This window comes from Schistocerca americana, chromosome 3 (assembly GCF_021461395.2).
Source record: "Schistocerca americana isolate TAMUIC-IGC-003095 chromosome 3, iqSchAmer2.1, whole genome shotgun sequence".
Classification (NCBI taxonomy): domain Eukaryota; kingdom Metazoa; phylum Arthropoda; class Insecta; order Orthoptera; family Acrididae; genus Schistocerca; species Schistocerca americana.
This window is the reverse complement of record NC_060121.1, coordinates 529,049,809-529,060,931: the sequence shown is the minus strand read 5'-3', so window position 1 is coordinate 529,060,931 and position 11,123 is coordinate 529,049,809. Positions and strand designations below refer to the sequence as shown.

General features: G+C 40.3%; 1 protein-coding gene across 1 annotated transcript; it reads left to right on the top strand.

Annotated features, from left to right (window-relative positions):
• Positions 1 to 332: 332 nt before the first annotated feature.
• LOC124606884 (cuticle protein 16.5-like) lies at positions 333 to 7,007 on the top strand. Its single transcript, XM_047138981.1, has 2 exons — positions 333 to 474; positions 6,665 to 7,007. Exons 1-2 carry the CDS (start codon positions 463 to 465, stop codon positions 6,914 to 6,916), a joined length of 264 nt encoding a protein of 87 aa, XP_046994937.1. The 5' UTR covers positions 333 to 462; the 3' UTR covers positions 6,917 to 7,007.
• Positions 7,008 to 11,123: the final 4,116 nt, after the last annotated feature.

The window sequence follows — 11,123 nt, the reverse complement described above, 5'->3', positions numbered from 1 at the left end:
TTTTGCAGCGTCGGTCTCATAAATAGAGGTAATCCTGACCAAAGGAGAAATATAGATGACAATTCAACGAAGATTCTCTGACGGGTTGAACAGTGCTACAAAGACCTAACTGCAATGTGCTACTGAGAATCAACGTTACGACTACATTTTGAGCTTGATTTCAAGCGAAATTTGAAATCCAGAGTGTAGACTTTAGTGCCAAGTGTGAAACGCAGGAAATCGACGACGGTTATTGTAGACACGTGCGTCGGTCCCGAAAACAGAGTTATCTAGAGGGCGTGCGGGTGGCGTGGGCGCTGACCGTGACGCATTACCAAGAGGTGCGTGGCGGAGCGGGTGTCGCGTTGCCAGGGCGTGGCAGGCCCCGGTCGCCCAGAGGAGGGGGGAGGGGCCTATAAAACCCGCCGCACTCCAGCTGTGGGCACAGTTAGCCAGAAGCCGACTACCAACCCAACACTCACCATGTACAAGCTGGTAAGTCTCCTAGCACGACCAGGGGCTCATCCTTCGTGTTCGTATGGAGGCCGTCACACAACTCTTGACCCGTTTCCGTCATGTAGTTAAGTACTCTACACATAGCACTACTTTGCGCCTCCTACATCTCCATCACTCGCGTTTAGTAATAAGTAGCGACTAAACTTTCAGTCATGAAATTGTTGTCTGCGATAATACGGCAAAAAATTTCGAAGTAAATTAATCAGAGGTGCTTAATTTTATGATCTCGAATTGCACTTTCTAGGGGTTGTTCTGGCAACATAAATGTTTATATATTAACCACAGCTACGGTTGAGTTGAAGACTATCCCTACTAAGTCCTGGGCGTAGATTGGATTTATTCTTGAAATATGTCTTCTCTTCTCTGACAATGTCTGTCAATCGGAATTGTCATCTGACTTTGCAGATAACACTGTATTTGCCAAGAATTCTTCCTTACAGTCCACAGGAAGAATGATCCAGTCCGTTGTCTAGTGATTATCGTTCCTGCCTTTAGATCGCGGGATCCCGGATTCAATTCCCGGCCATGTCGGAGATTTTATTCGCTCGCTGACAGGGTGTTTGTGTCATTATTATTATTCTATCTCGTCATCACCGACACGCAAGTCACCGATTTGCCATCAGACAGTGGAAATTTGGCTAAGCGACCGAACAACCACGTTGGGTGGGGTTATCCCGGTCGATGATGCCATACGACCATTTTATTTTTACGTGGTACACTAAAGGTTATATTCTTTAACCAGTTTCCTCACTACAGCTTTTGTAGCCTTCGTGAGAATGTTGACTAGTGGGGTCAGTCATGGGCATTTGTTAGCTTTTGGACTTGAACTGATCTGGGAGACCATTTCCTGGAAAATTATTCCGCTAGGAGGTAAAAATACGCTTAATCTAAACGTCTGCCACGTACGGGGAGGTGACGCTCCTGATTCACGTCATGTATCCCAGTGATAACTACCCAGAATCCACGTCTTCTAGTTGCTCCAAATGTGCGCAGTTCCTTACAGTTTCCAGAGCAATGTCGGCGGAGGTGAATAAAGTTCCTGCTTCGTGAGCACGATAACCAAATCTGCATATTCGTAGCGCAAGATGAACATTTACAAAGTTAAAATTCTGTAGCCAGACGTCGTACCACCATCACGAAGACCACAGGCTAAGTGACAATTCAGAACATAGATAAGTCAGAAAACAATGAATTTATTGTACAAAGGTACTGATGTAAATTTGTCCAATGCAACTAATAACCTTCCAGAACAATTAAAACAAATGATTCCTTCGTTTTGCGTGCTGAAGTCTCCGTTACCAATTTCACTTAGTCTATATTTTTGTAACATAGATGTACTAGCTTTTCTACAGCTAGATAAATTTGTAAGAAGAATGCTGATATAAGCCGGCCAGTGTGGCCACGCGGTTAAAGGCGCTTCAGTCTGGAACCGCGCGACCGCTACGGTCGCAGGTTCGAATCGTGCCTCGGGCATGGATGTTTGTGATGTCCTTAGGTTAGTTAGGTTTAACTAGTTCTAAGTTCTATGGGAATGATGACCTCAGATGTTAAGTCCCATAGTGCTCAGAGCCATTTGAACCATTTTCTTGCTGATATAAGTAGGTCGAACTATGTAATGTTATTTAACAGTTTCTTACAATGAGACGTGACTTAATACCTAAAAGCATTTTACTTGCCAAATCAAATGACTACAATGTGAGGATGTCGTAAGATAACTTGGTTAACGCAGTTCTACGAAACTTTAGAAAACTTTAACACTGGGTACTGCATTAGCTCCAGTAGTCCTGTTATCCATGAGAGACACGAATCTTTTTCGAGAAATTGGTAGCCGATGAATCATTGCAGTAAAGCATACAACACAATTAAAAAAAACAGTCTTTGAACAGTAACTAATTTCTGATCGGTTTGAATTTCATTAAGAGCCACATTTTCTTCTTTTCTTAAAATCCCGTATTTATTAGCAAAGAGGAACGTTAGTTAACAAACGTTGGATCACTATTTTTTAATAAGAGTCACACCGTTTCATTTTTCATTAGTGATCACATGAAAATGCCGGTATTCACAAAGAATTAAATTTTGGTGAAAAAAGGAAAGAAGTTAAACAGGAAATAAAATAATTTTTCTTGAATTTGGACGGTATTGTTATGTTATTTGGACAGTATTATTTAAGCATAAAGCTTTTCGCATGTACTAAATGTGTGTTTATTTCCATAGATTACTAATTAAAAACAAAAGCCATTATTTTGTTACACAATAATGATTGATTATTTATTATTTAACATATATGTTTTTAATAAATACGGAATTCAAATAAAAGTAAGACATCTTGTTACAAACGAGAATCGAACCAGTAACTTGACGATCACAAAACTGCTACGCTACGAGTTAACTACGGACAATTTACGAATATTTTATGCTTACAGAGATTGAAAATATTTTAACCTTCAAAATCGACTGTTTCGAGTTTCTTTCATAGACTTTCGTCATATTGCTTCAAGAAATTCAAGGGCGGTCACTGACCCTCAAACTTGACAAGCAGAAAGAAAACGGAAGAGTGCTGGACCGTAAGGTCGCCCCTTTAGACTAAAAAAGCTCATCTATGAGCACGATATTTGGAGAATGCTTGTTTACTTAGATCCCGTGTCAAACTCACTTGCGAAAATCTCACTTTGGCGTCTCCGAGGGAGGCAGTTTCCCTCTTTCTATCTCAGTTTGTACGAAACATTACTTCCGTCAGAAATTGCACCACACTTTGTTGCGAGTACTGTCGATGACAGAGCTAGCAAAAGACAGCTAAAAAATTTGCCATGCGAATATGATAGACGCCACTGTTCGGGCAGAATTACCTGCAGACGACCTCTCTGGAACCATGCAATTTTAGCTATCAATAGCTGGCGCAGACGAGTTCACTCTACACCACTGCAGCCGGTACGCCTCACCTCCTGGGATTACGGAACGTGTCTGTATTAGGGCCACTGCACCGCCGTTACGTGGGGCGTTCGTTGTCCGGCTGCAGTGGGATATTCCGAGGACAAATTTACTTCGCCGCTGCAGTGAAGCAGCAAGCAGTGCAACCGCAGCGGCGTTACGTGCAGGCGCGTTGTCAACTGCATGGTCATCGTCTCCGCGGCTAAATCTGGAAATGCCGCAGCTGCCGATCGCCTTTACGCAACACGTATCGATATGTAATTGTCGCCTCGTCGCATCGCAGCTCCATTTAGCCAAACTAATCCCGAATTACATTAGCGTTATGCATGATCGCCGTAACCACTTTGTGGTCAGTAAGCTGTGACTGTTGTTTTTCATATTTAGCTCCGTTTCACCTTGCAGGGAATATAAACAAATACGTAAACATTTGCTACTGTGCATATTTCAACGCATTAGCAGAAGTCTGTTAATTTTGATGGTTGGAATTAAAAAAAAAACTACAAGAGTCCATAGGGTAAGATGATCCATTTCCTTTAGCAAACAGACATACAGTTCTGTTCTTTAAATGGCGTCTGTTGCACACTTTCGTTTAAAGGGAATCGTACGTAATATAGATCTTCTAGCAGAAAGTCCCAGGCGTATGATCAATACGAGCAGCAGTGAAATTTGCTTAGAAATGACGTATCAGGATAAAAGTTATTCCAAAATTAAGTTCTGTTTGCAGAAAATAGCAGCAGAATATCTTCAAGGTAAATACTAAACTTACGGCATTCAAAGGAAGTTAGGTAGTTCGGTCTAAGTAAGGTACCAACATCTACACAGTGGAATAGATTGGCAAAGCCTTGTCTCTGGTTTATCAGTTACTCTCACCTTTGGTCGTACCTTCCGTGGAATACTCCAGATTTATCTATATCGTACCGCCACTCTTAATAGTAGATGAAAGACAATTGTTGGATTCTGAAAAATCTTTTCTGATCAGTCGACGGTTTGTCATTGCGAATACTAGACTCTAACAAAACGAGAAACTAGAAGAATAGAAACTACAGACACGAACATCCTCAGAACAACAATGGCATATGCTTTACTGTAATGACAGCAACAGAAAATATCTGAAGGTATTTAACCTGAATGAGAATACCTTAAAAACAGCTAAACTACAAGGAACACATGATAAAAATTGATGTGGTGGGAATACCGTTTAGGTCTGTGAGAAGTAAATCAGCCAGGAACATTTTAATCGTTAACGACGTTGGTGAGGATGATGATAATCAGTATGTCTTGAATCTTCTCCTCTTAACAGCAGTAAATTCTGACTTCCTACCAAAGAAACCGTTTTATTAGCAGAATGTCTACAATATGCGATAAATCTACTAAAGACGTTGCCTACACTACGATTGTCCGTCCTCTTCTGAAGTTTTACTGCGCAATAAAGGAACCTTACCAGATAGGATAGATGGAAAACATCGAAAAGGCTCAAAGAAGAACTGCTTGTTTAGCATTATCGCGTAATGGGGAGATAGTGTCAGGGATATGAAAAGCGACATGGTGTGGCAATCAATTAAAAAGAGCAATTTTTATTATGGCGAAGTCTTTCCACGAAATTTCAAACACCAGGTTTCTCGTCCGAATGGCAAAGAAGTGTTGACTTCCACTTACATGCAGCACAATGGCTGTGTAATAGAATAAGAGAAATCAGAAATCACTCGGTAAGATTAGTTTGTGCGTGTTATTTGAGAGTGGAATGGTAGGAAAATAGTCTGAAAGTGATTCTATTAACCCGCTGCTAAATATTTAAGTCCGCATTGAAGAATAGTCGTGTAGATGCAGGCTTGCACAAGTGAGCAGTTATTAGTATAAACATTTTCATCGAATGTACTACCCGACGTAATCGTTGCTGAAGAATGCTATGTAGATACACAAGAAGACAAACATTTAATAACACGCTATTTTAACAATGAATAGTTTAGTCTACAAAAGATAAACATAATTGCGGATGGATGTTTCTGGACACTCGACGTCTTTGTATTTAATCCCCAAACATAATCGTATCGTACTAGTACATGATCTTCACTTCATTTTATTTATTTAATCTTGGGAGATTAGGGACTTGAATCCATCTCTTATATCTAACTAGGCGGTCTACATTACATTCATTACAGCGAGAGTGTAAGTTTCATCTAATATGGAATGATTGATTTATAAATTACTATGATACAAATAGCGCAGGTAAAGCATAGTTTATGTTCGTTCATGACAAGTACAACAATGAAGACAAATTTAAGGCAAGTAGATACGAACAATGAGGTCTGATACCAATGGCCATGTGATAAGTCATGGGTAGCGTGTATGCTCGTATGATTATATTTTTGTCATCATTATCATCTGTGTTCTGACCACAGGCAGGTTTCCACATGGTAACTCTCCATGCTCTCCTGTCGTCAGCAAACCTCTTCCATAATTTCCGCTTCCCTTGATGTCGTCTATCATCTTGTATCTTCTCACACAAAGTGGACCTTCCAAATCGTCTGTTAGCAAGTATTTCCGTCTCAACGAATGCCCCTTCCAGCTCTTCTACCTTTCATTTATAATCTGCAGTAGTCTTCTTCTCTCACCAACCCTTTCCACCACTCTTTCGTTACTCACACTTTCCCTCCAGCTTATCCTCTCAATTCTCCTCCACATACACATCTTCAATACTTCTAGCTTTCCTTCATACACTCACCTCTGTCTCCATGATTCTGCCCCATAGAATGCACACTCCAATTAAAGACTTGCCAAGCCTTTGCCTTAGACCTTTATCTAGTTTGCTATATTATCTCCTCCTCCTATTGAATGCCTCCTTCACTATAGCAGCGCACGTTTTCACCTCTTCATGGCATGTCACGTTTTCAGTTGTCTTACCAAGATCTTGCTAAGCCGATCACCATACTCTTTGTTTTTGCTGTACTGATTCTCATTCCACACAAGCTTCATTCAGAGCTATTAACATTTTGTTTGCAGTTCGTTCACTTTCTGCCTCTAATACCATGTCATCAGCAAATCTAGTGGATTCTATACTCTTTCCACCAATACGTATTCTGTTAATTTAGCCTAAGCCTTTCTCAATAATCTCTTCTTTGTGATTTAACCAAATAGCATCCAAATGACCCTAATAGAGGACCCAGGTAAACTTAATATTTAAGTTAGAGGGCAAGGAAAGTCAAAGCGAATGTCTTATCACTATTTCCTGCCGTGCCAACAGGTTGTCCTCGCCGCCATGCTGGCCGTCGCCGCCGCCGCCCCCGGCTTCCTGGGTGCACCTGCTGTCGCCTACACCGCCCCTGCGGTGGCCGCCGCCCCCGTGGCCTACGCCGCCCCCGCTGTCGTCAAGGCCGCCGTCGCCGCCCCTGCTGTGGCCTACGCTGCCCCTGCTGTAGCCTACGCCGCCCCCGCCTACCACGCCCCAGTAGCCTATGCCGCAGCTCCTGCTGTTGTCAAGACACACTACTTCTGAGAAGACAACCAGGACCACCTGCTTTATTTATCTGCAATGTAGATAACAGCATGCTTGCAGCACATAAATAAATTCAGTTTCTCAGCTGAAATGCATGCCTTTTTTGTTTTTTATCCTTTTTTGTTTTGTAAAGTCACAAACACAGGAAAACTGGGAGTGCATACGTGTGTATACTGCGCAAGGAGAACAAGGTGACCGCTTTATAAACAGAACAATTTCTTTGCGTTTTTCCCGCCTTATCTCACAAAAATGCTGTCATAACTACTATCGACTTTTTGGACAGGTATTTAGACATTTGCGTGGCCCACCGATCATAACTGCGTTTTTCCTTTATGTTCTGTAAGCAATCAGTAGTTTTACATTGTACAAATTATGGCAGTATGCTGACCATTTACGTGACTGAAGAAAACTTTGTTTACGCACAGTGATTGGCACTAAATCACACACACACACACACACACACACACACACATACATACACACACACATACGTTTAGGGCTCTTTCTATAGAATAGAAGTAGTTGACCATGTGACATGAGTCCAGTCTTGGTTTATTTTTCGGTTTTATTACCTAACAGACTCTTTCCATCAATAGGTAAGTGTCAAATATCTTGTGGCTGAATATCTCACTTCTTTCTTTAGAACAATAAGGCTACTTCTTGGACAGAGATAGTCATTTTACTTGTAATATATTTTTCGATATGTAACTTTTTTTCTGATTTCAATTGAGTCTCGTTGACAAACTTCATAAACGAGTAGACAAATGATGTTAGTTGTTGTGAGCAACTGTGTAAAGAGCTTCAAAATTTTTGGAAGATTCCTCCAAGATAAACAACAATCTAGTAATGTTATACAATCGTGATGACATTTAAGTTGTTTATTACTATGCTTAGGCGATCGATTTGGACCTTCTAAGTAATCATTTCCAGATCTTACATTCCCTGATGACTGTAGGCCCACAAATGGACCTGCTCCGCGCCAACGGTTCCTACAGTCATCAATGATTGTAATATCTCAAGATGATCTGTTAAAAGACAGAAACCGATCATCCAAAAATTATAATAATCAACTTAAATGCGATCACGACTGCATATGCTGAAATATATTGAAGGAGCTTTGTTACAAGGGACTCTACAGTGAAACTACATTTTAATACCTATTACTTGATTTTGGTGGAACATACGCTTCGTTCTCAGTGAATAGTTGACCCAGACTGTAATGACGCAAGTAGGAATATACATTCTTGCAGTAATGTGAAAGTTTCAGAGCTTAGTGGATTAAGAAGATTTATAAGTCTTGACTTCAGGTTCTCATCAGTATAAGAATCTAAAAATTTAGAATATCCTGTCTCATTTACTGATTTAAGCTCATGGCTTGAACAGTGCGCAATTGCACGTATTGCAGTGAATGAAATGAGTCCGCCTTTATGCAAGGTTACGAACTTGTTGTGTTCCCTAAACATGTTTTGCTACAGTTGCGGAGTCTTCAGTTTGTTTTTCTTTTATTGCTCCTTTTATTTACATAATATGTATACTGTGGGTGTCAAACGAAATCAGCCACTCCTTACTAATACAGCATATCATCATTGATAGAAATGATCTTCAAAAAATGGCTCCGAGCACTACGGGACTTAACTTCTGAGGTGATCAGTCTCCTAGAACTTAGAACTACTTAAACCTAACTAACGTAAGTACATCACACACATCCATGCCCGAGGTAGGATTCGAACCTGCAACCGTAGCGGTCGCGCGGTTCTACACTATAGCGCCTAGAACCGCTCGGCCACCCCGGCCGGCATAGAAGTGATCTGTTCTGAGTTGTCCTTGATCAGTATCTGGCTGCTAAATATGACGTTTTTGTTGCAAGTTTCATATTTAGAGTGAAATTTTCTCGTACTTATTGGCAAATTGTTGTTCTTATTTCTCTGCTGTGGTTTACTCATACCTGATACTGCACGAATGCGATACTGATACGTTACTGATACGCTGCTGATAGTGACGTAATTCTGGTACCTAATAGGGAGAGAAGTTGTCTGTGGTTTTCCTAAAACAATCGTCCCAGAATTCCCTGGTTAAGTCTCTGATAGTGTATAGCTGGTTAAAACGAGGGAAACACGTCCTGTATTGTAACAGGGATCCAGTGGCGCCTCCTCCTTGTGTGCGGGTCGTACGCTAACGCCTGAACAAAATTAGGAAATTATGATATTATTCTTAAGCCATATGAAGTACATTATGTCAGCGATTAAGCTTAATAATGCTTCAACTCAACTGTCTACCACGAGGATAGCCCCTGGTAGTATGCAACGCGCTAAACATGAGCCAATGTGTTGGCACGGCTTCGCCGCTGAATCCCTCGCTGCCCAAGTGTCACTCTGCATGCGTCATCTCCTTCCACTGGTCGGCCAGACCGCAGCCAGGACATTGTTTCTTTTGCCAACGACGCGGCGCGTTGATGGTTGGCTGACTGCTCCTGTGTTGCTTACGTCTTGTGTTTCTTACGTACGTGACGACTGCGATAGTTTTGAAATGAAAACGCTGCGCAAAAACTATGACACAGAGCAGAAACATATAATTGACAATGGCAGACGGTATCCTAACAGTATCAGTATGTGTAAACGCAAAATGTGGTCCTACGGGAAAGGGATTTGAGAGATATTTTCGTAAGAAATTGTACGAGTTGTCAGACGGGCTTTGCGGCTGTGCCTGACGAACAGATTTGATTGTTGGACCTGTCTCTTACTTGATACAAGTAAAAGTATTTGGAATAAGCAAGGATGCTGTGACTTAAATCGTCTTAATACTGCAGTGAAGAAACATAGTGACCGAAACTCCCCTTTCTACTTTTTTAACATAGTATAGATTTATTGAATGCCCTGATACAACTGACGTTTTTTTGAGTTCTCAACAAGGGGTGGAAACAGAATTGCTCAATGAGAAAGTAAGATACAACTGAGAAATATTGAACAGATTAATTTACGAAACAGAAACTATCCTTTCAAGAGCATGAGAAATTCAGAATGCACGAAGAAAGGAAATTACATGGAATTTCTTTTTGCAAATGACGAATTTGATCACCTTTTGAAAGACATTTAGTAAAGTCTACGGTTTTCGGTGGCACATCGGTGAGTATTCAGAATGAGTTAATAAATGCAGTAGCTAATTTTTTCAGAGATAAAATCTGTAATGAAATTAAAAATACGCATTTAGTGGCTATTACGCTTAATGAAACATCAGATATAAGCAATAAATCACAATTACCAACTGTAATCCCCTACTTTCCAGTTTCATAGAAAAAAATTTGTGGAACGATTTCTTGGGTTTCGTGATATGAGCGCTGACAAAACTGCAACAGCTTTTTTTAATCATGTCGATGAAATAATGGAACAATATAACTGTGGGGATAAACTAATTGTACAAACCTATGACGGCACTGGCGTCATGAGTAGCCACCTTAATGGGCTCCAAAGGCAAAATGTCTTAAGGCTCTGTTTACTTACTGCTATACTCATGTTACGAACCTGGCACTTCAATAATCATTAGAATCTATTTTCTCTGGTTTTAAATCACTGCTTAATTTCTTTTCCTCATTCTTCTTAGAGTTTACATAAGCTTCCAATATTCATGCTCCTAAAATTGGCCTATTTGTCTAATATCAGATGCAATTTTATCTCTAACTTATCAATACAGTCTAAAAGCACAGAGAAGAATTGATAATGTTCTTTCAATATGTTCATGAAAGTGAAAACTTCGACCACGTTACTGCAATGATAGCAAATGTAATTTGTGGCTTCCTGAAGGGTTTCCGTAACGTATTTCTAATAAATGTCTTATCCAACTTATTTACCCATTCGCAAGTTTTTTTAGTATCCTACAATCCAAAAACATTGACTTTTGTATACCAGTGCGAAAATTACGGAATTTCAAAAGCAACTGCAAAAGGAAAGAGAGAATTTCGAAGCGCTGTGCTCGCTCGTTCATGGCACTGAGGAAAAAGAGGAATGGGATTTTAAAAAGGCAGAGAATTGTACACTGAAGCACATTAAGTTTATTTACGGCGAATTGATTGTGAAATTATTGATAATGTACCCAATCAATTAACAATTTGACAATATTTGGAAAGCTGAAATATTTTAGTTTGATACATCCAACAAAAGTATCTCATTTTCAAGAAAGAGAGAATTTTCTGAACGATTTACTGAATAAAGTG